This window comes from Echiichthys vipera (assembly GCF_963691815.1).
Source record: "Echiichthys vipera genome assembly, chromosome: 10".
Lineage (NCBI taxonomy): Eukaryota > Metazoa > Chordata > Actinopteri > Perciformes > Trachinidae > Echiichthys > Echiichthys vipera.
The window spans coordinates 31765847-31793235 of NC_139835.1; the positions used below are offsets into that span (position 1 = coordinate 31765847).

At 46.3% G+C, this 27389-nt stretch overlaps 2 protein-coding genes across 3 annotated transcripts; one reads left to right on the forward strand and one right to left on the reverse strand.

Moving 5' to 3' along the window:
• Window positions 1-897: 897 nt before the first annotated feature.
• armc8 (armadillo repeat containing 8) lies at window positions 898-17959 on the reverse strand. Its single transcript, XM_083921331.1, has 22 exons — window positions 17684-17959; window positions 14044-14120; window positions 12741-12812; window positions 11938-12080; window positions 11705-11802; window positions 10559-10651; window positions 10376-10456; window positions 10206-10281; window positions 8443-8533; window positions 8287-8347; window positions 7991-8191; window positions 6614-6709; window positions 6449-6531; window positions 5616-5697; window positions 4904-4990; window positions 4713-4805; window positions 4358-4507; window positions 4088-4183; window positions 3838-3933; window positions 3684-3756; window positions 2493-2586; window positions 898-1510 (listed from the first exon to the last, which is right to left on the reverse strand). The coding sequence occupies exons 1-22, from the start codon at window positions 17726-17728 to the stop codon at window positions 1477-1479; spliced, it is 2022 nt and encodes a 673-aa protein (XP_083777457.1). The 5' UTR covers window positions 17729-17959; the 3' UTR covers window positions 898-1476.
• Window positions 17960-19688: 1729 nt separating this feature from the next.
• Window positions 19689-26906, forward strand: dbr1 (debranching RNA lariats 1). Of its 2 annotated transcripts, XM_083922178.1 has the most exons (10): window positions 19689-19817; window positions 21053-21398; window positions 21487-21611; window positions 21687-21767; window positions 23057-23142; window positions 23237-23461; window positions 25284-25361; window positions 25457-25602; window positions 25951-26732; window positions 26814-26906. In XM_083922178.1, exons 2-9 carry the CDS (start codon window positions 21202-21204, stop codon window positions 26705-26707), a joined length of 1695 nt encoding a protein of 564 aa, XP_083778304.1. In that variant the 5' UTR covers window positions 19689-19817; window positions 21053-21201; the 3' UTR covers window positions 26708-26732; window positions 26814-26906. The 2 variants fall into 2 exon arrangements, with proteins under 2 accessions (XP_083778304.1, XP_083778303.1); XM_083922177.1 differs by having other exon boundaries at window positions 25951-26904.
• Window positions 26907-27389: the final 483 nt, after the last annotated feature.

A 27389-nucleotide genomic window follows, 5' to 3' on the forward strand; every position in this document is an offset into this window, starting at 1 on the left:
AGCAGAGATGAACCTAAAACATGCAGGACAGTGGCTCCAGGAGCAGAGAGAAACTAAAACATGCAGGACAGTGGCTCCAGGAGCAGAGAGAAACCTAAAACATGCAGGACAGTGGCTCCAGGAGCAGAGAGAAACCTAAAACATGCAGGACAGTGGCTCCAGGAGCAGAGAGGAACTAAAAACATGCAGGACAGTGGCTCCAGGAGCAGAGAGAAACCTAAAACATGCAGGACAGTGGCTCCAGGAGCAAAGAGAGGAACCTAAAACATGCAGGACAGTGGCTCCAGGAGCAGAGAGGAACTAAAACATGCAGGACAGTGGCTCCAGGAGCAGAGAGAAACCTAAAACATGCAGGACAGTGGCTCTGCAGGAGCAGGGTTGGTCCGGTTACACTTTGACCTCGGAGCAGAAATAAAGACGCCACACAGAGTTGATCCTTCGTCAGTTCTGCATATATTTGGAAACATTCATTCTCTCAGTGTCAGTAAGGTTCAAAACGTCAGGGAAGAAACACTCAGAAAGATCGTGACGGGAGAAGAAATGATTGGATCGAAGGAAGAAACGCGACGCAGCTCGAGCTTCTGCTGCACCAGCGTCGTTCTTCCCCTCGCTCGCTCCTCCACGACACGTCACACACACAGAAGAGTGTGTGTGAACCGTCTGTTCATGAGGAGCTGTGCAGGTCAGAGGGACGTTTCCCATTGGGATCATAAGGATGTCGGACAGAGGTGAGAGGCGACAGTGCACGCAGAACCACAAATAATAATATTAATAATAATAATCAGGGGAATTACATTTCTCTTCACCTGTGGAGATGTTCAGAGCGGATTCACCGTCCTGTGCGCGGACTCACGCGTCACAGCACGGATGAGAACAAACGAGAGGGTCAGGAGAAAATAACAATCCAAAAATATATATTTATATTTATAGATATTTATATATTTACGAGGTTCGTATCCACAAAAAGAAAACACCCACATTTCAAAATAGGCAGTCTGTGTTTCTCCAAACGTGTCCTTTTGCTTAGCGACGCCTTCAGGAAACATTATTATTATTAATATTAATTCAAAATTAAACTGGAAAGCTTTGCCGTCCGCTTCTCTGAGAGCAGGAAGTCGCCGTCGGGACGCTGCGCTCCGAGGAACCCCCCCAAAAAAAATCACTAAAGTCTCGAAAACGTTTCACTTCATCGTTCAAAACAAAAACAAAACCAAGCACACCCCACGTAACCGTTGATTCCCCACCAACCAGAGGCTCCCGGGTGAGGTCTGGAGGGAGCTGACGTGCCCCGGCGGAGGGTGGGAGGAGAGGGGGAGGACGGGGGAGGCCGGCCGCAGGTCCAAAAAAACAAAAGGTGTCTTTGTGCAACAAAACAGGAAACAGAAGAGCCGGCGGCGGGTGGCCTCGCGTCCTCGCGTCCTCGTGTCCCCGACGACGTCAGTGAGGCCGGCAGTAGAGGATCGCTCCCCTCTGGAGTCACGCCAGGTACTGCTGCATCGCCGTCTTCGCCCTGAGAGACACACACACAGTCAGTCACCTGCTCTGCATGTGTGTGTGCGTGCGCGCATGTGTGTGTGTGTAAAAAGCTGGTTGCTGCCACTTTTCCGTCTGTGATGTTGTTTCTGTGCTCACGTGCTCTTGACTGTGAATGTTGGAGCTCTGAGGTTCATCGCTGGGTTTAAAGCACTAACTCATCTCTGTGTGAACGGGTTGGATGGTATCAACGCATCAACACAGACTTAGGGCGCCCTCCCACTGTGCGTCCGCCCCGTGCTTTAGGGTCCTTGTCCCCCCCTCCAGGCCCGTTTGTACTCACACTACCTGGGCCTCGGAGAATGCTTCTTGCTGCCTATACGTCATCACGCCGTAACACGTCACACGCATTGATGACGTCATGGCGATGCGTGGCTTTGTTTCCAGATCTTTCCGTAGACCTCGGAGTTTTTGTGCGTCTTGTCGACTGTTTTTGAATCTTTTCATCGACCAAATCTGCAGTAAACACTCCACCTCCGCATCACACCAACGTGAACCTTTCACCGCCATTGTTTGAAATGTCCGCGCATGGTCCCTCCTTCTTTTTTCTACGTCCCAACAGGCGCACAGGAAATGACCTCAGAACCGCCGTAGGCCTCGTGCTCGTACATGCACATTAAAATGTTAATATTAATAATAATGACTAAGGAAGCTTAATTATAATGCGTAATGGATCAGATAAACGTAAACGTTGTGTAACATTACTTTCTGTTTTCTTTTACATGTTGGAAATATACATTTCAGTAAATAACTCCGGCATCGGGGCGGAGGGACGGACGTTTTGAACGGCGTGCGTCAGAGTAACGTTCAGGTTAAACACTCAACGAGCGGACGTTTGAATCCAGAGCTAAGAGTTCGGCCTCGTCTGCTCCAACACGCACAGACCTGTGACGGCGTCAGCTGTGAGAGGCTCTGAGTGTCTGATGTTTTATGATTTATGATTTTTGATTGTGGCCCACCTGTCACACAGGTTGGGGTCAGACGCCTGCGTGAGTTTGTGCAGGATGTCCACGAAGCCCATCTCCCTCAGCTTGTCCTGACGCTCCTGAGAACCTGGAAGACAGAGGAATTCGTTTACAACATCGGAAACGTCCCTCAAAAAAGACACGCGTGCCTCTGGAATGAAGGTCTCTAAGCATTTAGTGCAGGGGTGGGCAACTCCGGTCCTGCAGAGCCACTGTCCTGCATGTTTTAGGTTCCTCCCTACCCTAACACACCTGGACCTAAAACATGCAGGACAGTGGCTCTCCAGGAGTGGAAGTGCCCACCCCTGATTTAGTGCATGACTTCAGCTTCTTCAGATCTTTCAACACTTTCTCTGGATCTAAAATAAACCGGTCCAAATCAAAACCTTCTGCCCTTAAACAAAACGATGTGCATCCCTTTGTTTAACCTTATTTCATAACTGGGACTTACTCCTGGGAGGGTGGCCTGTCTTATTTCCTCACTAGTCCAATCCGTCTGTTCAGTGACCTAACACCCTTTCAAAATAAGATTTCCGGGTCCAAACGCTGCGTTGAAACAAAACAGAACCAACGTCCGAACATGTGAACAATCAGGATCAGCTGTTTGACCTCTTTCTTCTGGATGAAAAAGAGTCAAACTGAGCAAAGGTCAATTATGATGATTTTAAAAACTCACATCTGTTCAAACAACGGGAACACGACACTGAGGCGTTGGAGAAACACAAGGCTTGGACCTGGAAATCTTATTTTGAAAGGGTGTTACGTCACGACTGAACAGCTGGATTGGGGGGATCCATGTAATCTCAGACATTCAGCAGCAGTTCAACCTCCCAACGTCGTCTTTCTTCTTCTATCTGCAGTCGTGTTCTGAACTACCACTGCACTCATTGTATAAACTCTTGCATTGGTGCGTGAGGTCTGGTATTAAAATGATGTTCCTTGTTGATAAAGGCAGCTTTTAAATGTATGCTAAGTGATCATTTATGGAGGAAAGACTCTGTGGGTCCCAAACCACCAGATGAACCTTTATAATTTGGTCTGGAGAAGATTCTCCGCCCTGCAGAGCAGAGGAGTCAGCGGAGACTGAGGAAAGATGAAAGGATCAGGAGATTTTAAATACAAATCTATTTGTGTTTAAACCGCCGGAGTGAGGCGTCCCACGCTGCTTCCACGTGCGTCTCTTACCGTCCTCCTCGTTCCAGATCAGGTTTGAGATGCAGAAGGTGGCGGCGAGCTGCAGCTTCACATTCGAGTGCCCCTGTGGGAACAGCAGAGGTCAGAGAGACAGACGCTAACGAGCCTGACGGCGTGCTCAGGACACGGACAGCAGATCACGTACCATGTAGTATTTGATTTTCTGGAGCATGTCGTCATTGGTCATGATGAGTTCCTTGGCTGCGTTGCCGTCGGCGATGTTGGCGAGGATGCACAGCGTCTGACAGAGAAGACAAGTGTTACGTCAGTGTTTGATTCTCTCTGTTGTTTCCAGCTCCACAAACAAACGCCAGCGCACGTGCCGACCCGGTCCAACACCCGCGTGTGCACGATGTTAAAAGGACTCTTGGTGTCTTGGAGGACTTGTGGCTCACCTGCTCTTTGACTTCTAAACTGTGCTCAGCCTCCAGGATGAGCGTCACCGCCTGCATGATCTGCTTCCCGTGAGAACTCATGATCTGGTCGATGTGCTGACGGCAGAGAGAGGAGAGTCAGTGTGCAGTGTGTGTGTGTGTGTGTGTGTGTGTGTGTGTGTGTGTGTGTGTGTGTGTGTGTGTGTGTGTGTGTGTGTGTGTGTGTGTGTGTGTGTGTGTGTGTGTGTGTGTGTGTGTGTGTGTGTGTGTGTGTGCGTGTGTGTGTCTTACTGGTCGCGTTGACAGCAGATTGCGCAGTAAACCGAGGGTCTTCATCAGCACGTTGGTGTCGGGGTCTGAGAGCAGGCGGAACAACTGTTCTGTCCCCAAACACCGAACGATCTCCACCTTCTCCTTCTGATCAGCCTGGAACGCCATGTTCTACACACACGCATGCACACACACATACACACACACGCATAGGTTTGAACTGGAATAACCTGCTCATATGAGTCACTGTGAAAATGTTAAATGTGCTTTATTAGATTTAAGAAATCAAAAAGATGTTAAAGAGAAGGTTTGATGGTTGAACGAGTATAAACGTTTAACCCCCTCCTCCTCCTCCTCCTCCTCCTCCTCCTCTTACCATCAGAGCCCAGATCCCGTTGACCCTCAGTGCAGGGCTGTCACTCTGGGTCAGACTGCATAGTAACTCAATCACCCCCGACTCCACGATGGGCTGCACATCAACACAAGACCACGTTCTCAATATTCAAGTAATACAATCTGTTCTCTTTATATGCGTGTGTGTGTGTGTGCGTGTGTGCATGTGTGTACCTCCTTGCTGGGGGAGAACTCCAGCAGTAGATTGCATAGTGTGGAGGAGGCCATGACCAGGACTTCATCCGGAGCGTTCTGCAGCAGCTGCACAGAAACACAAACGTCTGCGTGAGTACGTGTTCGTCCCCACAGAGAGGTTCAGAGTGAAGCCGTCACCGCCCCAGAACTTTACACACTTCCCTAAAACACCAGTGGAAAAACCTATCCTGCAAATCTGAGACTTCTTCTCGTAGATTTGCTTCTTTTAAATCTTAAATCTGCAACTTTTCAGCGTAGATTTGCTAGTTTTTAATCCTACTTTTAATTTTTACTTCTTTCAAAACTACAGCAAAATCAAAAATGTCCCAGGTACACAAGAGAAATATTAAGAGTCTGCACAGAGCTGGGACAGAAAGTGCTTTGTTTACAGTTTAAGTTTCTCCCAGGTGCACCTGAATGCACCGTGGCGACCCGTTTGAGCCCACAGCTTTACTGTTGGTTGGTTGTTTACATAACACACTCGTTAGCTGCATGCTAAGCTACACTGTGCCGACATCGAATGGTGATTGAATCCAAAACGTGTCGATACTTTTGAAAACCTTGAGACTGAGACGTGCTCTTGTTTGTCTGAGTTCAGACAAAACCGGGTTCATCCAACAGAGATGGTTCAGAGTGTAACTTGTGTTTCGCTTCTGTGAACTCATTCAAACTCCATCAGCGCTCCTCTGACCTTCATGAGAGGTTTCCACACCGCGTGGTCGTGGAAGCTCGTCCTCAGCTGCTGCACCGACCGCGACAGACTGTGAAGACACCTGCAGGGACCAACGAGCAGAGTAACAGGACATATCTTAAATATTTCACCAGTTAAAAGATTTGAAACCATAAAAACCTGAATTACAACAAATGAGCCTCTAAAGTAAAGGGATGGGAGAGAGTTTCAGGGCGCCCTCCCACTGTGCCTCCGTCCCGTGCCCCGTGCTTTAGGGTCCTTGTCCCCCCCTCCAGGCCCGTTTGTACTCACACTACCTGGGCCTCGGAGAATGCTTCTTGCTGCCTATACGTCATCACGCCGTAACACGTCACACGCGTTGATGACGTCATGGCGATGCGTGGCTTTGTTTCCAGATCTTTCCGAAGACCTCAGAGTTTTTGTGCGTCTTGTCGACTGTTTTTGAATCTTTTCATCGACCAAATCTGCAGTAAACACTCCACCTCCGCATCACACCAACGTGAACCTTTCACCGCCATTGTTTGAAATGTCCGCGCATGGTCCCTCATTCTTTTTTCTACGTCCCAACAGGCGCACAGGAAATGACCTCAGAGCCGCCGTAGGCCTCGTGCTCGCACACGTGCGCACGCTCGTGCTCGTACACGTGCTAACGTGCTTTACTAAAGCCCACCTCTCCCAAACGGGCCGTGGACGGCAAGAGTGCCGCTCCTAGACGTGGTACGGTTTTTCTCACACTGGTCAAAGGAACCAGACTTTAGCTGTGAAACCTGTTTGGGCACGGGACGGAGGCACAGTGGGAGTGCGCCCTAAGAGGGCCGGGCGCTGCTGCTTACCTGACGGCCGCCAAACGGACTTTAATGCTGGACTCCGAGAGGCCGCTGACTATCCGGTCCATCATGTTCTCCGTCTCTGTGATCTGGAGACCAGATAAAAGGAGAGGACGGATGAGAACACAAACATGAATGTGCAAACTGAAGTAAACACCAAGGACAGGTCACCTTTTTGCGGATGTCCTCGTCGTTGGAGCCCAGCGAGGCGTAAAGTTTGAACGCAGCTTGTCTCAGCTCGTGTGCGTGCTTCAGGTCGTGGTCCAGCTGCAGGCGACAGAGAGAGAGAGTCAACCGGAGCAGAGTGTGTTTGATAAAAGAAGAGAATCTCTCCACAGTTCAGAACAGGTTCAAACTGTTCTCACGGCTCTGATTTCCCTTCTTAATGAAACAGGTTTCATGAAATGCATTCATCGTTACACTCGTAGTAGAGATCAGAGCACACTTTCCTGCTACTTCAATCACCATTACTCATATAAACTGTCACTAGTCTTATAAACTATAGAATTTGTAGCCATAAAAACACCATCAGTGGAGTCTTGCTGTATCGTAGCTGCCATTGCCGCTACTCATCATTGATCATGTTTGTCATAATTATCATTTTCATGTTTGGGGGAGAAGTTCAGCATCCGTGAGGAACCACCTCAACTGGCTCCTTTGTGTTGAAAGGAGCCAGTTGAGGTGGTTCAGGATCATCTGGTAAGGATGAACCCTGGGCGCCTCCCTAGGGAGGTGTTCCAGGCACGTCCAGCTGGGAGGAGGCCTCGGGGAAGACCCAGGACCAGGTGGAGAGATTAGATCTCCACACTGGCCTGGGAACGCCTCAGGATCCCCCAGTTAGAGCTGGTTAATGTGGCCCGGGAAAGGGAAGTTTGGGGTCCCCTGCTGGAGCTGCTGCCCCTGAGACCTGATCCAGGATCAGAGGCTGAAGACGAGATGAGATGATGAGATGTTCTGTCACCTTGGATGTGCGTGTTCCTGCTGTTCTGCTGTATTAACTTCCATAACATGTGGGTCATGTTCACATTACTTTAGATATTGTTAGAGTTACTGTTACTCGCTGGCTGCTTGCATCTCTGGAAGTGTGTCTGTCTCTCTGTCTTTTGTCTATCTTTGTGTTTCTCTTCCTCTCTCCGGTGCAGACAGATGTGTGTCCTCCACAGAGCTGGGTCTGTCTGTCGTTCCTGTCTGTTATAGTGAAGGTTTTCAACGCCACCGTACTCTACGGGGGAATTGTTGGGTCTTTACCTGCTCTGTAAAGTTTCCTGAGATAAGTTTTGTTATGATTTGGCACTGTAAATAAAATTAAACTTTAGTGTTTTTACCCCTTTACACTCTGGAGGGGGGGGGGGGCATTGAAAGGGAATGTATTTGATTTTAAAGTAATGTGCTTTCTTTGGTTTTCTTAAAGATTATGAACCTGCATGCCTCTCACAGGTGAGCGCTGTCCCGTACGTCCTTTACGGTTCACCCGGCTGTTTATCACGTTTGGTGCAGGAGCAGATGAAACCAGACCGACCTCGACAGTCCTGTTGACCTGTGACTCACCCTCTTGATGTCCGTGATGGCGGACACAGAGCTGGGGTATTTGAAGTAGTCGGCGAGCATGGCCACCAGGTGGTCCGTGGTGCTGGCGATCCTCTGCAGCTCCACGTCGGGCTCCATCAGGTAGGCCAGCGTCTCCGCGCCCTCCACCCTCTCCTCCAGCAGATGCTCTTTACTGCACATCCGCACGAGGCACGGCAGCGTCTGGGTGAGCAGCGGGAGGTGGCGTGCTCATTATATCATCATATATCATTTAATATCAGAATGATGATGAACAGGTGTGAGGACAAAAGTCTGACCTTTAGGACGACGCAGCTGTCGTCCGTCCTGATGGCACCTGCTCGACACATGTACGTTAGACTGGGACAGGAGGAGAGGACGTCACACTCAGTACGGTCAGATATTATTATGTATGGTTAATATCACACTGACTGATGCGCTCTGATGTCTCTCACCATTTGGCTGCTGTTAGCTGCATTTCAATGGGTTGATCCCTTTGCATCATTCTGACAAATACCTGAGAGAGCAGCTCCCCGTCCACCAGCACTGGGGACAGAAAAGAGACAGACACAGGTCCAGATGGTCAGCTCACATGAAGAGACGCAACAAGACGAAATGACAGAACAGACAAGAGACAAGACGAGACAGACACAGGTCCAGATGGTCAGCTCATATGAAGAGACGCAACGAGAGGAAACGAGAGAACAGACAAGACGAGACAAGAAGAAATGAAACAAGGACACAAGACTGGAAAGGACAGAACGTAAAGAGACGAGACAAGAAGAGACAAAACGAGAGGAGAACAGACGAAACGAGAGAAGACGAGACAAGAAGGAACGAAACAAGGACACAAGACTAGAAGAGACAGAACGTAAAGAGACGAGGCAAGAAGAGATGAAACGAGACAAGACATGAAGAGATAAGACAAAATGAAAACCGACGAGACTGAACGAGACGAGACAAGACAAGAAAGTGAGGAGAGAGAAGAAGAAAAACAAGAAAAGAAAAGACTAAACGAGAAGAGACAAGATGAGAAGAGACAATGGAGAACAAACAAGACGAGACAAGAAGGAACGAAACAAGGACACAAGACTAGAAGAGACAGAACGTAAAGAGACGAGACAAGAAGAGACATAATGATGAGAGAAAATGAGAAGAGACGAGACAGAAAGGAACGAAACAAGGACACAAGAAGAGACAGAACATAAAGAGACGAGACAAGAAGAGACAAAATGAAAACAGACAAGACTAAACAAGAAGAGACAAGAAAAGAAAAGACTAAACAAGAAGAGACAAGAAAAGAAAAGTCGCAACGAGAAGAGACAAATGAGAAGAGACGAGAATAAATGAAACAAGTACACGAGCCGGGACAAGAAGGAACGAAACGAAAAGAGACTAAACGAGAGGAGAAGAGACGAGACATGAAGAGAAGAGATGAAGCGAGAGAAAATGAGAAGAGACGAGAAGGAACGAAACAAGGACACGAGACGAGAAGAGACAGAAAGTAGAGAGACGAGACAAGAAAAGACAAAACGATGAGAGACAAAATCAGAGAAGGAAACAGACGAGACTAAACAAGAAGAGACTAAACGAGAAGATACAAATGAGAAGAGACGAAAACAGACGAGACAAAATGAAGAGGAAACAAGAAGAGACGAAGGAGAAGAGACGAGACGAAAACCAAACGAGAAGAGACGAAGGAGACGAGACGAAGGAGACGAGACGAAGGAGAAGAGACGAAGGAGAAGAGACGAAGGAGAAGAGACGAAGGAGAAGAGACGAAGGAGAAGAGACGAAGGAGACGAGACGAAGGAGACGAGACGAAGGAGACGAGACGAAGGAGAAGAGACGAAGGAGAAGAGACGAAGGAGACGAGACGAAGGAGAAGAGACGAAGGAGAAGAGACGAAGGAGACGAGACGAAGGAGACGAGACGAAGGAGACGAGACGAAGGAGACGAGAGGAAGGAGAAGAGACGAAGGAGAAGAGACGAAGGAGAAGAGACGAAGGAGACGAGAAGAAGGAGACGAGACGAAGGAGAAGAGACGAAGGAGAAGAGACGAAGGAGAAGAGACGAAGGAGAAGAGACGAAGGAGACGAGACGAAGGAGACGAGACGAAGGAGACGAGACGAAGGAGACGAGACGAAGGAGAAGAGACGAAGGAGACGAGACGAAGGAGACGAGACGAAGGAGACGAGACGAAGGAGACGAGACTCACCATTCACCAGCGTCATGGAGACCTGAGTGTTCTCGTAGGCCAGGACTGAGAAACACTTTAAGGCCTGCATCCGGACCTGCAGAGGAGACACAGGAGGCCGTGATGTCCAGAGGAAGTGTGTGTGTGTTAATAACACGTTAACACACACACACACTCACTGAGGTACGCACCTTATAAGACGGGGAGATGAGGAGGGGGGCGATGTTCTGGATGGCGCCGTGGTTAAAAAGAACCGTCTGGTGCTCCGGGGTCTGGACACAACAAAGGTCCAGTCAACAGTCAATCTTTGCTTTGGCGACAAACGGGAGGGAGTCCTGCGCTGCGTTTGTGTGTGAACACACACCAACAAATACCTTACAACAGTGGGAGAAGATCTGCGTGGTGTACTCCTGCGTCCTCTGAGAGCGGCTCAGGAGAGACATGAGGTGAGGGATCACAGTGGGGTCCTGAGGCAACAACAACACGGTTAGTTCTTACTGTAGCTCACAACACTTCAGAATACATCTATTTATTTATTTATCAGTGTGTTTCTGTGCAGATTCACTGGAAACTAGACTGAGCCGACCCGATTGGTTAACATCACGTTTATACAGCGTCTACGGTTCACGCAGGCGCCGGAGGAGAGCACGCCTCCTCCTGTATCAACCTGGACACTACCAACGATGCGTTTGTGATCATGAGTTTATTAACCAGAGGAGAGATGAGAAGAAGGGGATGAGACCAAATGAGACGAGGAAAGACGAGACAAGAAGAGAAGAGACGAAACGAAGACGTGAAAAGAAGAGATGAAACAAAATGAGATTTAATGAAAACAAGACAAGAATAGAAGAGATGAAACGAGAAGAGACGGGAAAATGAGAGACAGGAAGAGAAGAGAAGAGACGAAACAAGACGAGATGAGACTAAATGAGAAGAGATGAGTAAGAAGAGACAGGAACAAAAGAGACAAACCAAAAATAGAAAAGAAGAGAAAACGATGAGAGGATACGAAACAAGACGAGATAACCTAGAAAAGACAAGACGAGAAAAGAAGAGATTAGTCCAAATAACAAAAGAAGAGACAGGAACAGAAGAGACTAAAGGAAATGAGACGAAGAGAGATGATGAGATTAGACCAAACTAGACAAGACGAGACATGAATAGTAGAGAAGCGACGAAACGAGACGAGATGAAATGAAATAAGACGAGTGAAGAAGAGATTAGACCAAACTTGACAAGACGAACCTGGAAAAGACGAGACGAGGAAAGAAGAGACGAAACAAAATGAGATGAAATGAAACAAGACCAGAAAAGAACAGATGAAACAAGACGAGATGAGAACAAACGAGAAGAGAAGAGACAAATCAAACGAAACAAGATGAAACCAACTTCCATTTTTCGCTGGACCGCCTGATGTAGTCTGGATGCACGCTCATGCAGGGAGAGAGCGTGCATGTATAAAGAGTGTGTCTGTGTGTGTGTGTGTGTGTGTGTGCGTGTGTAAAGACAGGAGCACCTACAGTATAGAGCAGCTGCACAGGGGTGACTGGACTGATGAAGACCGTTCTGAGACATCGAAGACAGGCTTCAATGAAGATCAGGTCGGGACACAGAAGACCTGCACGGAGCACAGCTGTTACACAGGTCTGTGATGGAAGTGTGTGTGTGTGTGTGTGTGTGTGTGTGTGTGTGTGTGTGTGTGTGTGTGTGTGTGTGTGTGTGTGTGTGTGTGTGTGTGTGTGTGTGTCCCTACCTTGTAGAAGTGCAGGGATGATGTGACAGTCCACCAGGGACTTGATGTTGTTCTCGGTGCCCATGGCGAGGCTGCCCAGCACCACGGCACACTCTGTCCGCAGCTCCAGACTGGACGAGCTCTGCTGGAGCAGGTACAATAACCTGCACACACACACGCACACACACACACACACGCACGCACATGCACGCACATGCACGCACAGACACACACACACACGCACTCTGTTGGTTGTGACACTGTGAGCTTTATCTGCTGAACAAAAGCACGTCCCGTCTGCAGCTCCATTGTTCCAGAATCCAGGAGAGACGCTAACAGCTGGACGTGGCTAACAGTGGTTAGCTCGGGGCAGCACGGTGAAGGCATTCAAAGGTCTTTTTTAACCACTAATGCTGCAGAAAATAACATCAAACCTCTGCAGCAGCATGAGAAGAGTCCCTACACACACAACAAAGCGTCATCAGCGTAGTTAGTGAAGCCAGAGTTTATTAAAGAGTGTTTTAAAGACTTACCTACTGGCCCCTGTACCAGCTCCTCTCATAGTAAAGTCCATTACAGTGGAAGGAGCCCATTGGTGCTTTGTTGTGTGTGTAGGGACTCTTCTCATGCTGCTGCAGAGGTTTGCTGTTATTTTCAGCAGCATTAGTGGTTAAAAAAGACCTTTGAATGCCTTCACCGTGCTGCCCCGAGCTAACCGGTGTTCATTTGATGAGTGTAGGTGCAGGAAAAGACCCTGGAGGAGTAATGGTCAGAGAGTGACGAGCGGGGAGGATGTGGAAGTGTGAAGGTGCACGGAGACGAACCTCGGCACAGCTCCGAGCACGATCAGATTGGCCTTTTGCTTGTTGTTTCCTATGACGGCATTCTTCATGTCACTGTGAACACACACACACACACACACACACACACACACACACACACACACACACACACACACACACACACACACACACACACACACACACACACACACACACACACACACACACACACACACACACACACACACACACACACACACACACACACACACACACACACACACACACACACACACACACACACACACAAAGTTTAAGAGTCGATACAGCTTCACAGAGATGTTCCAACACCAGCTTTTCCTTCCAAATACTGACTCTGACCCCTGAGAATGATTATCGGCCAGACCTCCAAAAACTAAGGGCGCACTCACACTGTCCTTCCGCACCGGGCCAAAACAGGTTTTTCGGGTCAAGCCTAGTGCGTTTGACCAGTGTGAGTGCAACCGCTCCGGGCATAACTGCGACCAGAGGTGGGCTTTTGTAGAGCACGTTTGCACGTGTACGAGCACGAGCGTGCGCACGTGTACGAGCACGAGGCCTACGGCGGCTCTGAGGTCATTTCCTGTGCGCCTGTTGGGACGTAGAAAAAAGAAGGAGGGACCATGCGCGGACATTTCAAACAATGGCGGTGAAAGGTTCACGTTGGTGTGATGCGGAGGTGGAGTGTTTACTGCAGATTTGGTCGATGAAAAGATTCAAAAACAGTCGACAAGACGCACAAAAACTCCGAGGTCTACGGAAAGATCTGGAAACAAAGCCACGCATCGCCATGACGTCATCAATGCGTGTGACGTGTTACGGCGTGATGACGTATAGGCAGCAAGAAGCATTCTCCGAGGCCCAGGTAGTGTGAGTACAAACGGGCCTGGAGGGGGGGACAAGGACCCTAAAGCACGGGGCACGGGACGGAGGCACAGTGGGAGGGCGCTCTAAAAACCCTTACTCAAAATCTGATTTCTGGAGTCTAAAAGACGTAGAGTGTGTTCATGGGAAAGGGACAAACCCTGCACTGCTTTGCAAAGGTTAGCGAGCGTGCCCCCGATGAGATCATGTAGCAGGTGGGAGAGGGCAGATGGAAAAGTACAGCTGCAGCGGAGCAGCAGAGTCGGTCAGGTGCTCCGCTGGTGCAGCGAGGAGCCGTAACCAGAGCTCCGACGCTCCGCGGGTTAAAAATAACGGGGGAAACAGTCGGGTCCAGGTCGCCGCGCTCACACAGGAGACACAGGTCACATGTAAACACAGGCTTTTGTCAGCGCCGGCTCGGAGCGCAGGAAAGTGGACTTACATGACGCCCTGCAGAACTCTCTGAGGGTCCGGGTCGAAGAGTCTGTCGACATAATGGCGACTGGTGGCGGTGACTTCCTGTCAGGACGGAAGAAAGACACAAACATTAGTGATATTAACAAAAACAAACAATAACGTTCACTGAAGTACACATTTCCCCTCTTTCACCACACTAAATTATATTTTATTCTTTATTTATTTCCAAACTCAAACGTAAAGTTTGTAAAGTCTTTTACAAAATATTAGAAAATGTAATTATAATTTTTTTTTCATGTTTATTTAATTTAACCAAAATATAAACGTTTTAATATGTTTTAGTTATAAATTAATTCAGAATTCACAAAAAATAAATAATAAAAGGTGGGAAAAGGGAAATTAAGAAAGAATAAAAACTATCTGAAAAAATAAATAAGATAAATAACAAAAACAAAATTTAAATAATGTGAAAAAGAAATTAAATTAAGAAACAATAAAAATCTAAATAAATGAAAAAAATAAAACAGATAAGTAAATAAAATAATGTCCTGAAAAAGGTGAAATTAAGAAATAATAAATAATTATCTAAGTAAATAAATAAATACATAACAAAAGATACGTAAATAAAATGTGGAAAAGGAGAAATTAAGAAATAATAACCATCTAAATAAATATGTAAATAACAAAAAATAACCAAAGATGAGTAAATAAATAATGTGGGAAAAGGTGAAAATAAGAAAGCATAGATAATTTATTTAAATAAATAAATAACAATAATATCGTGCACAGATCTGACCACACTTAGTGACTTTTCACAGAGTTTCACTTCATCTCTAAATAACCAGGTTTGTATAATGACCCACAGCCGTGCACGCTGACACGTGCACCAGCATCACTGACACGTGCACCAGCATCACTGACACGTGCACAGCATCACTGACGGCTCTTTTAAAGCTGGTGCACGGCTCCAGAACTTTCCACAGCAACCCAGCTGACAGCAGTGCTGACGAGGCGTTAAACAGCTGATTTTCATTCATCACATTTAAACTTTGGTGTTTATCACAAACACAATAAACACACACGAGGTCAGAGGTCAGAGGTCAGAGGTCAGAGGTGTTTACGACGTTCAGAGGAATAAAACATAAACTCAGTCTCCTCTCTGCAGGAAAATATTGTTACATGAATAACAAATACTTTTTTATGTTTTTGACACTTATTTAATCCCACCCCGTCTCCATCACAGGTGTTAGCTAGTTAACCGCTTCACGTGCTAACACCTGTGAACCACAGCGCTGTTAGCACGTTAGCTGCTAACTCATCCCCACCACATGTGTCACATTGTTGCTCTGTAGACTGTCTGAACTGTGTTTCACAGGGGTTAGCACGTTAGCTGTTAACTCACCCCACCACGTGTCACATTGTTGCCCTGCAGACTGTTTGAACTGTGGTTCACAGGTGTTAGCACGTTAGCTGTTAACTCACCCCACCAGGTGTCACATTGTTGCCCTGCAGACTGTTTGAACTGTGGTTCACAGGTGTTAGCACGTTAGCTTTTAACAACTGTGGTTCACGGGTGTTAGCACGTTAGCTGCTAACTCACCCCACCACGTGTCACATTGTTGCCCTGCAGACTGTTTGAACTGTGGTTCACAGGTGTTAGCACGTTAGCTTTTAACAACTGTGGTTCACAGGGGTTAGCACGTTAGCTGCTAAGCACGTTAGCTACTAACTCATCCCCACCACATGTGTCACATTGTTGCTCTGCAGACTGAACTGTGGTTCACAGGGGTTAGCACATTAGCCAAACCAGGTGTGCAAGGCACCCAGGTGTGCAGGGACACCAGGTGTGCAGGGCCCCCAGGTGTGCAGGGCCCCCAGGTGTGCAGGGCCCCCAGGTGTGCAGGGCCCCCAGGTGTGCAGACTCTTTTTGATCTTTTTTTATTTACTACACTGGGGAAAACGTGCCTCCAACTTGAGACTTAAAAAAACATTTTTAAAAATAAGTCGCTGATTGGCTAAATCTAGCCAATCAGCTGCCATCATGTGGTCGCGTTCATGAGGTCGGTTTTGTCGTCAACGATGCGTCACTCACTGTTACTATGGTTACCACACAGTACAGCGGCAACATGTCAGAGATGAGATGTGATAACAGCACGAAAGCGCAAGACCAAGATCCACTAAAGAACATTTTTAAGGGTTGTTTTTTCTGATAGAGCACGATTAATAATGTGGGGGCCCGAACAAACAGTAGCCCAGGGGCCCCGGACCTCCTTAATCCACCCCTGCACATATTAAACAGAACATAAACGGACCGACCAGCGCCGGCTGCAGAGGTCACGGACCCGTTCGCTTTAGGAGAAGTGCTTTCAGAGCAACCAGCACCTGGAACTCTTGATTCTGGTGTTAGCACGTTAGCTGCTAACTCAAACCCACCACATGTGACCAAAGGTGACTCGGCTGGGAACCGGAGGGTCGCCGGTTCGAGTCCCTGTGTGGACCATGAATGGAGTATGGACTGGTGGCTGGAGAGGTGCCAGTTCATCTCCTGGTGCTGTTGAACAAGGCACCGAACCCCCAACTGCTCAAGGCGCTGATCCATTGCCAGCCCCCTCGCTCTGACACCTCTACATTAATCGCATGTATAAAGGTCCTGTTTGTGCATGTGTGTGTGTGTATTTTGGGCCTGTGTGTGTGTGTGTGTGTGTGTGTGTGTGTGTGTGTGTGTGTGTGTAACCTGTATAATAATAATAATAATAATAACAGAGTGAAAATATTTAATTTCCCTTCGCGGGATTAATAAAGAAAGAATTATTGCCGTGGTGGTTAGCACTGTCGCCTCACAGTAAGAGGGTTCCTGGTTTGAATCCGGGCTGGGTTCCTTCTGTGTGGAGTTTGCATGTTGTCCCCGTGTCTGCGTGGGTTTTCTCCGGGTTCTCCGGTTTCCTCCCACAGTCCAAAGACGTGCAGGTGTTCGGTTCATTGATGACTCTAAATCACCCGTAGGTGTGAATGGTTGTCTGTCTCTGTTCGTCTCTATGTGTCCTGTGATAGACTGGCGTCCTGTCCAGGGTGGACCCCGCCTCACGCCCGATGTGGGATCGGCTCCAGCCCCCAACTACCCAGACAGGGACAAGAGGCTGAAGATGAATGGATTCTTCTTCTTTTAAATCAACAATAAAGACTAAGATTTTTTTTATGATCTACCTGCCAGGGGTGGAAATCAGCCTTTGACTATAATCCTGTATATTTACGTTGTTTATTATTATTATTATTTCTTTTTTTAAAGTTCATCAATATACTTTTGTCCCTTTGTGAAAATAAATAAACTAACTAAAACCACATGAATGGCGAAAGTGACGTCATGTGTGCTGATCTGAAATGCTCATTTTGACTTTAATAATAATTAAATATTATGTTTAACATCAAAGTCCAGCTGTTCCCCGTTAACCCCGCCCGCTTCATCACGTGCTCGGAGGGTCCCCGCCCGCGCGGGACGGGCCGGGACACAAAGCCCCCCCCCCCCTCCTCCTCAGCTACAATGTAGCAAAGCCTTTGAGTTAGCTCCAGGCTAACAGCTCCACGAGCCTTTGATCCCCTTCCTCTGGCTCGTGTTCAGCTGCAGAACAATAAAGATTTAACGTGTTAAACTAAAGAGGGGCACTCACGGACAGCACGCTGATGCGGAGAGGGGCCTCCAGCAGGCACGCCATCTCTCCCTCTCTTCCCCCGGATCGAGCGCCCCAGTCGGCGCAGCGCTGTGCAGACACTCCGCCCCCCCCTCCAGAGCAGCTGTGAGCGGCTTTAAAGGAGCGTGTGCGCCGCTGAAGCCGCTCCACTCCGCGCTGCGGGCCCGGGAGAGCGCGTCCCCGTGTGCTGGAGGCGGCAGGAGCGGGTTCAAAGCCGAAACCTGCGGGGTGACAGCGGCTCTGACACCGGAGCGAGCGTTGTTTATAACTGTGACGTAGTGACGCGATGATTCGACACGGACACTTCCTCCCCCCGCGTGAGCGCTTTCATCCACGCGGAAATAAATCACACACACACGCACACACACACACACACACCGTGTCACACGTGCACGCCTCACACAGCTGTGAGTGTTTAATAAAGCGCAAACAAACAGGATTTAATGTTTGGTTTGTGTCGAATCTGCTGCAGAGGATCTTTTTTTTTCAACCATAACTTTATTAGAAACACAGATTTAAACAAAACTTTATTGATCCTGAAGGAAATCTGAGTTTCAGCTGATTCGTTTCACTCGAGCAAGAAATGTACAAAATATGGAAAATAGTAGAATTAAATATATAAAGAAAAGTGAGAATATGTGCAAATATTTTACATTAATTGTGCAAAATCTATAACTACACACATATATGTGTGTATATACATATATATGTCATAGACTGTATAATGTACGTATTGATACAGTCTATGACTATATTCAAAATATATATTTTGAACTCAAAATTAGTAAAATTACAAAAGTATTTGCATCAAAATCGATCAAAATGTACTTAAATTACAAAAACTACTCATAATGCAGAATTGCCCATTTCATAATATTATATTATTATATTTCATAATAATGTTGCTTAGACATAATAAGACAAACATAAACAAACAGGATTTCATTAGTTTGTGTTGAATCTGCTGGATCTTGTTTTACCCATAACTTTATTAGATACATACATATTTAAAAAAAACTTTATTGAGCTACACACTATAGAATATAGTGGAATTAAATATATACAGTTTTACAAAAATGTATACATATATAAAAGCAGTGGTGGAAGAAGTACTCATGACTTTTATTTAAGTAAAATTACAAAAGCGTCAGCATCAGAATGTACTTAAATTACAAAAAGTATTATTACATTAAATGTTTTTGATATATAAATGTAAATATTGCTTTAATGTTGCAGTTGATAAATGTGGGGATAATTTGATTCACTTTAAATTCTTCTGTGTAGCTTAATATAAAACAATATAGGCTGCTTAATTTGCTGATAATATTTTTTAATTAATAATCTGAATCTGTGAAGTAACTGAAGTCACCAAATAAATGTAGTGGAGTAGAAAAATAAATAACTTCAGCTGTTTGAACGATGTCATTGATACAAAATAAATAAATAAATAATATATATATATATATATATATATAAATAACTTCAGCCGTATGAACTTTGTTATTGATACAAAAATACAAAATAAATATAAATAACTTAATCCTTGTGAACTGTCATTAATACAAAAATAAATAAATAACTAAGAATAAAAATATAAATAACTTAAGTGAACAATGTAAATGTTACAAATATAAATAAATAAACACAGACCGTGTAACAGACAGTCATTTTATCCATATGAATATTAAACAGGACGTAAACAAGTAAATAAAAACAATAAAAAGAAAAAGAAAATAAAAATTATTTAAAAGTATATATAAAAAACTTCACCCATTTGAACGATGTCATTAATACAAAAATAAATAAATAAATAAACACGTGTTATCTTTCTGAATATTAAACAGGACGTAAACACGTAAATAAGAACAATAAATATAGATATAAAATAAATAAATAAAAATAAAACCAGTTGTTTGTGTTGAATCTGCTTCCGGTTAAGAAACCTACTTTACTCTGGTGACGTCTCCGCGCATGCGCTGTAGCTGTCAGCGGCGAGGTGGGAAAATTCATAAATGTGCAGATCAGCGATAAAAACATGATTTACGGGGAAACTTCGGGACTTTCCGGGGTTTAAAGCGGGACACACGCACTCTTCGGTGCTTCACCCGTCACCGTGAGTATTGAGTTTGTTCTGTTTGTGGGTTTTTAAGTTAAATAATGTTCATTTTGAAGATTAAACCTGTAGCATAGCTAGCTTAAGTGGCTAGCTTTAGCAGCTAACTGACAGTGTTGTGACCGGATGTAAATAATGTTAGAAAGGAGCGTTTTTAGGCTGAATACCGAGCAGCAGACACGTTTGTCAGGAAGAAATGTTTTTAAAGCAACTTAAAGAGTTAATTCAATCTAATTTAACTTTATTTGCAGTGTTAAATTATAACAGAAGTCCTCTAAATACACTTTAAACACAGAGAAGGTACAAAAACCCACTCTGCAGGGGCTGAAAATCCCTGAAAACACTTGGATTTATAGTGTTGTGTATGAAAAGTGCTTAAATGTTCTGTTATATGATGATGCCATGTATGAAATCGAGACAGACTCCTGAACATTTCAATGATTTGAACTGTTCTGGGTTTAAAAATGGCTCTTTTACCTTTAATCTTTAATTAACAGGATGCATCAGGCTTCATAACACACATGCAGACTCCAGATCTGTGCATTTTTACCTGATGGATGTTGTGTGCCTAGAGTATTTATACAATAAACCACATAACAATAAAATATATTTTACTATATTTATTGGTTATGTGGTACAACATTTAGTGACATTTTCTCCTGAAAAATCCCTCTTGCTGATTCTCAAATGACCCGAATAGTTGTGATTATATTTCTGTGGAGTTGTACTTCTGTAGAAAACTGTCTCCAAACATCATGTTGGTTGTTTATTGTACAATATGAGCACTGTACCATACCATATTGACACTGTAGAGGAGTAGAAGAACCCGGGGGTGAACTTCAATAACAAGTTGAACTGGTCTAGAAACACAGAGGAGGTCTACAAACAGGACCAGAGTTGACTCTTGTTCCTGAGGAGGCTGAGGTCCTTTAACATCTGCCGGACGATGCTGAGGATGTTTCTGAGTCTGTTTCCAGTCCACCTTGACTTTATCACATTTTGTTATTATTATGAATATCATTTTCTTTTCTGCATATTTTGTTATACTTTTACACTCGTTCATGTGGTGTTTGTATCCTGTTCAGCACTTTGCTCAACTGTACTGTAAACTTGTACAAACTTGATTTTTAAGTGTCAAAATCGCTGTGAGAACTGTTTTATACCTCCTGTCACGACTCGATGCTTCTTTAGTGAAAGGATTATAACGTGGCTTTGTTTTCTTTGTGTCCCTACAGATCACGATTATCTCCAAAGGAGCCGGCCTCGGTGTCCCTGTGTGCGGAGGCTGACAGCCCCTCGCTGGGCTCAGAGTACAAACAGACCCTCACTCGTTTATTTATTTTTTATTTGACCCGGGGATCAGCTGCTCGCCTCTTTGTGCAACATGAAGATTGCGGTCGAAGGCTGTTGTCACGGGGAGCTGGACAAGATCTACGAGACGATCGGCTACCTGGAGAAGAAGGAAGGGATCAAAGTGGACCTGCTGCTTTGCTGTGGGGACTTCCAAGCAGTGAGAAATGAAGGAGACATGAAGTGCATGGCCGTTCCTGCCAAGTACAGGACGATGCAGACTTTTTACAAGTCAGTTCTTTGTAGGGCGGGGGGTCAGCGTTGGTGCAGCACATGGGTGAGAGTATTTCAAACTTTAATATTACTGTCTTTGCTGCAGATACTACTCTGGAGAGAGGAAGGCTCCGGTCCTCACCATCTTCATCGGAGGAAACCACGAGGCCTCCAACCACCTGCAGGAGCTCCCTTACGGAGGCTGGGTGGCTCCCAACATTTATTATCTGGGTACGACCAGCGGACTTATGTGATTATTCTGTCTCTCTGTGAACTCCCCGACCTGACTGGACCATGTTTCTGCAGGTTATGCTGGTGTCATTCGCTACAAGGGGATTCGCATTGGTGGCTTATCTGGGATCTTCAAATCACATGATTACAGAAAGGGTGAGGTTTGATTTGACTGTCTGAATGTTTGAGTTTATGTCAAAAATGACATTTGAAAAAAAACCACATAGGTTCAAATATATTTGCATGTTTTTGTATTTCATCCAGAGGAGGAATAACCTGTATGTCTGTATATTATATTTTTACTTAAACATGTCTTTTAAAAGTTCTTCATACCGACACATAACAAAAGAAGCATCATCTGTTAAGCCCTAAACCTTTATTTACAGACTGTAGAGCTCTTTCTCTCACGCGTGCAGGAGGCCAGACATGACGCAGGTTTGGGGTCGGGTACTTTTAATGGTATCAATTAAAATTACATTGGTCCCACCGAGCTACGTAATTTGGTCGATAACCTTAAAAGTACAGAGTTCAGTACCCTAACGAGCATGTAGGTGCAAGCTTCTCTGTCCTCTCCTCTGCGTGTTTGACAGAGTGGCGCCCAGCTCCGATTCACTGTAACACACGAGGACGTGGAGACACACACTCGCTTGTTCAGGTTACAGTGAGTCAGTGTGATGACGAGCGGAAAGGGTGGTTGCACTTTTCAAAACTTCACACAGACAACGCTCGCTGCAATATCTTATAATATAATATAATGGCGAGCCAAAGCGGTCGTGGTGCCGTTTAAGTAATGCTCCCACTACCTGTCGAATGAGAACTCGAGTACTCTAAGAAAAAAACAAAACGTCTGGTTCCTTTGACCAGTGTGAGCTCAACCTTACTGTGCCTAGCTGCGGCACGCTTGCCGTCCACGGCCCGTTTGGGAGAGGTGGGCTTTAGTAAAGCATGTCTGCACGTGTACGAGCATGAGCGTGCACACGTGTACGAGCACGAGGCCTACGGCAGCTCTGAGGTCATTTCCTGTGCGCCTGTTGGGACGTAGAAAAAAGAAGGAGGGACCATGCGCGGACATTTCAAACAATGGCGGCGAAAGGTTCACATTGGTGTGATGCGGAGGTGGAGTGTTTACTGCAGATTTGGTCCATGAAAAGATTCAAAAACAGTCGACAAGACGCACAAAAACTCAGAGGTCTACGGAAAGATCTGGAAACAAAGCCACGCATCGCCATGACGTCATCAATGCGTGTGACGTGTTACGGCGTGATGACGTATAGGCAGCAAGAAGCATTCTCCGAGGCCCAGGTAGTGTGAGTACAAACGGGCCTGGAGGGGGGGACAAGGACCCTAAAGCACGGGGCACGGGACGCACGCACAGTGGGAGGGCGCCCTAAAGTACAGAGAAAAGGTACCGAACCCTAATGTTTCCGAGATGTGTGCTCTTCCAGGTCATCATGAATTCCCTCCGTACAATCCTGATACACTTCGAAGTGTTTACCACATCCGGAATATTGAGGTGTTCAAATTGAAACAGGTAAATATCAGATTCATCTGCACACATTTGAGAGGATTGTCCTTTTATTTCCCTAAACATGAACACAGACTCATAAATGCTTTACTTCACTAAGATCCAGATGCCCGTAGACATCTTCATGAGCCACGACTGGCCCCGTGGGATCTACCGCCACGGCAGCACGGGGGAGCTGCTGCGAAAGAAGAAGTTCCTGCGTCAGGAAGTGGAGTCCAACACTCTGGGGAGCCCCGCCGCGGAGGAGCTCCTGGCTCACCTCCAACCCAGCTACTGGTTCTCTGCACATCTGCATGTGAAGTTTGCTGCCGTCATGCAGCACGTGGTGAGAGGGACGGTCTTTTGCAGCTGATAGTATCAGTCTTAAGGCAGTGACTCCTTATGCAGAGCTTTAATACAGCAGCAAATATATTTTCTATGTAAAGAGAGCGAGGGAATGAAGTCTCTCTCTTTGTCGCTGTCTGTTGTGAAAGACGTCCGGCTGCATGTGAAAAAACGTTATTTCACGAGAGTGAGAGCCGTGTGGAGGCAATCACAGCTTTCTTTCCCCCAGAATTTCGAAACAGCACCTTTAACTCAACTCAAAGTGTATTTATATATATGTTTATATTGCACATTTAAAAAACAACCTAGTTGCTCAAAGTGCTGCACAACAAACAGAGTCGAGTGCTAGCATTATAGATAAAACAGCATAAATCATCAACATTAATAATAAGATAGGGAAATAAGAACAATTCCTAAGATACGGTAAAACAAATCAAAGCTGTAACAGGTCAGGGGGAGTCCAGTGAGACGAGGTGGGTCTTTAAACGCTCCAGAGTTTCAGCTGCTCTGATTTGGACGAGTAAAGCGTACAGAACTTAAAAAATGCTCTTTAGGTCGGATCTGGGGCGAACCAGCAGGAACTGGCTGCTTGACCTCAAAGCTGCAGCTGGAGTGTGACGGATAAAATAAGGAGGGGCTAGACTATTTAGACTTTTAAAAAACAAACAATACGGTTTTAAAGTTAACCCTAAACTGGACGTGGAGCCAGTGAAGATGGGTGAGAATAAGGGAGATGTGATCACAGCGTTTTTTCCCTGTCAACAGTCGAGCTGCTCGTTTCGACACACGCTGCAAAGACTGCTGCTCTAGTCCAACATAAAGAGAATAACAGTAACCAAGAGGACAGGTGATAAATGCATGGATCGCCCTCTGAAAGTCAGGTAGAGGGAGAGAGGGCTTCAGCTCACTCAGTAGTCTGAACTGGAAAAAGCTCAATTTGATGACTGAACTTATCTGTTAAGTTTAAAAGCAGAATCAAAGATCACTCCCAGGCTCCTCGCAGTACGGCGACAGCAGGAGGCTAGTGGACCAATCACACTGTTACAACCATCATAAAGGTTGGTATTTCCAGAAAGAATGAAACCAAATCGAAACCTTCAAGGCGGAGATGCACCACATCGTCGGCCGACTGCTGACTCGGTTTCTGCGGTGTGTCCCGCATTGTTGTTACTAGTCGACCCTTCAATTCAATTCAATTCAATTTTATTTATAGTGCCAAACATAACAAAAGTTATCTCAGGACACTTTACAAACTAGGTAACTCACTCTATGATAAACATAGACCCAACAATTCCCCCGTAGAGTACGAGAGATCCCTCGCTTGCTGTTCTTCAGCTTATTCAGCGCGTTGAAACGCCAGCGGAGCCCGTTGGTGAGAGGAACCACTCTGATTGGCCGTTCAGTCAGTGCACACGAAGAGAAACAGGAAGTGAGGAAAGTAAAGAGAGAGGTCAGATCATTTATTTTTTATGCACTGGGCTAAAAAAGGTGGCCAAACACCTTCTAATAATGTGTTTTAATGTTGTAACTGGGGTCTTGAACCTTCCCCTCCATCGTCTGGTGTCTGGACGAGTACAGAGTGCTGCCGCCTGCAGGTGTGGAGAGTCATTTCCCCTGATGCAGGCACAGAACAGACGTACCAGTCAGCCGTCGGCTGTAGTTTTTGTCGTGTGTTTGAGATTAACTTATTGGGCGAGACGCAGGCGAAGCAACAGTCAGATGAAGTGATGTTGGTGTGTCCCTGCCTGTATCTGCTGATACGTTTGAATCATTCTTGGTACCGATCTGTTTTACACCAACTGAGTGAATCCTCTTGTCTTTAGCCCAAAGCTAATTCTGCCCCACGTGTGACCAAGTTCCTGTCCCTGGATAAATGTCTGCCCTACAGGGAGTTCTTACAGGTGAGTGACAGAGAGTTTGGTTGGTAAATAAACAAAGTTCAATGCGTCTACTTTGAGGCGTCCATGTGAGCAATGACGCCAACGCTTGTTTGCAGATCGTGGATGTTCCAGAGAGGCCGGGTTCATCCGAGGGTCTGGAGTACGACCCAGAGTGGCTCGCTATTCTGAAGGCCACCAACAATCTGCAGAGGACCACCCCCCACCCCTGGAACCCCCCAGAGAACAACGGCCTGCATGAACGGTACACAGTTATTTAGACTCTCAATGACAGGAAGTGTGAAAGTGTTAAAGTGCAAGTCCGGCGTAAAATCACCCCAGGGTCTTTTGTGGCTAACAGTGATTAGCTCGGGGCAGCACGGTGAAGGCATTCAAAGGTCTTTTTTAACCACTAATGCTGCTGAAAATAACAGCAAACCTCTGCAGCAGCATGTGAAGAGTCCCTACACACAAAACAAAGCGTCATCAGCGTAGTTAGTGAAGTGAGTTTATTTAAAGAGTGTTTTAAAGACTTACCTACTGGCCCCTGTACCAGCTCCTCTCATACTAAAGTCTGTTCCACTCAGCTGTTCTCTCGTCTTTGCCCCATCAGGTGGGACTTCAGACCTTCAGAGGCAGCCATGATGCAGGTGGTGGAGGACCTCAGCGGTGACCTCGCCATCCCCGACAACTTTAGCCAGACTGTGCCGGCGTACGACCCCAACAGGCCTCAGTACAACGCCACCCCCAGCTGCAGCACCAACCCTCAGACGACGGAGCTCTGCGCCACGCTGGGCCTCACGGACCTCTACGCCCGCTCTGGATCGGGGCGGATCCAGGGCAGCACCGGAGGGGAGGAGGACGACGACGAGGACGGACAAAGCGTGGGAAGCGCGGACGAACCCAGCGAGTACCCGACCGACACTTCGGGAATGTCGGGCTCATTTAATCCTGACGAGATCACGATAGAGGATGAGTGGGAGGAAGAGGAGGAGGAGGAGGAGGGCGACTCGACAGCAGCAGTGAAGGCGGATAAGCTCTCTGATAAAGGGGAAGTCCGCACTCCCAGCCGCATGGTTCTGCCAGCGCCCAAAGCATCTGATGCCTCGCCCACTTTTATGTCCCCCCGGATGAACCTGCCGCCTCCAGCCCACTCCACCCCGGTGGTGGCTCGCACACACCCCACAGAAGAGAGCGGAGAGAGCGAGGAACGCTGCGAGGAGGGAGAGGAAGATGCCTCGGCCGTACGCGTCCTAAAACGCACCAGCGACGAGGCCGAAGCTCCCGGCAGTAAAGGCACGACTCCCAGAATCAAACGCAGGAACCAGGTCATCTACACGGCAGTGGAGGATGAGGAGGGTGAGGATTAGAGGTCAGGGAGAGGTCGGGCCGAAGGTGAGGACTCTTTCCACCCGTCTGTCCCAGCTTTAGTTCCCTTCATCTGTAAAACTTTCTGTATTTACTGTTTTTATACAGCTGCGAGGTTCGACTCCAGACTCTACGCGAGGCTCAGCTCCTCACACGTTGTCTCTTTTGTTCAAATATGATTTTTATATATTTTAATCCAACATCGGACATTTTAAGAAACAGATTTTTTTGTGTTGATTTTTTTTGAACATGTAAATTCAAGACAACGTTTATGAATAATTAAAAATCCCCTTTTTGTTTTTAAATCATTGTTCAGCTACTTTTGCAAACTCTCACAGGAAACTGATAAAATGTGTTTAATGTTTCAATAACTGGAGACAGGAGCAGCGACGGGCGCCGACGCCTGGAGTTAAATTATTAAAGATCGAAGAAGTGAGAGATTTTAGGAGTGATGAGCACGAGACGTTAGTTCAAGACCGAGGGATCGCATCAGTAAATCGAGGGCCAATCAAGTCCTTGTTTTTCCAAATCTGTTTTTAGACTTGAATGCATCTTCCTGCAAGAATAATGATGCACAGCAACGCTGCGTACCCAACACCTGAACGCTCACAGCTGTGAAAGTAAATCTGTGTCGTCGGATTTTGAATTTAAAAAGCTTTTGAATTTCTAGAACTAAATATTTAT

Excerpts from the sequence above, each read along its gene's own strand:
- dbr1 (XM_083922178.1), top strand. The coding sequence starts at position 21,202 with ATGAAGATTGCGGTCGAAGGCTGTTGTCACGGGGAGCTGGACAAGATC. Across the intron at positions 21,399-21,486 it reads ACGATGCAGACTTTTTACAA|ATACTACTCTGGAGAGAGGA; the intron begins GTCAGTTCTTTG and ends TCTTTGCTGCAG. Across the intron at positions 23,143-23,236 it reads AGGTGTTCAAATTGAAACAG|ATCCAGATGCCCGTAGACAT; the intron begins GTAAATATCAGA and ends TACTTCACTAAG.
- armc8 (XM_083921331.1), bottom strand. The coding sequence starts at position 17,728 with ATGGCGTGCCTGCTGGAGGCCCCTCTCCGCATCAGCGTGCTGTCC. Across the intron at positions 3,934-4,087 it reads GTTTAGAAGTCAAAGAGCAG|ACGCTGTGCATCCTCGCCAA; the intron begins GTGAGCCACAAG and ends CTTCTCTGTCAG. Across the intron at positions 2,587-3,683 it reads GATCTGGAACGAGGAGGACG|GTTCTCAGGAGCGTCAGGAC; the intron begins GTAAGAGACGCA and ends TCTGTCTTCCAG.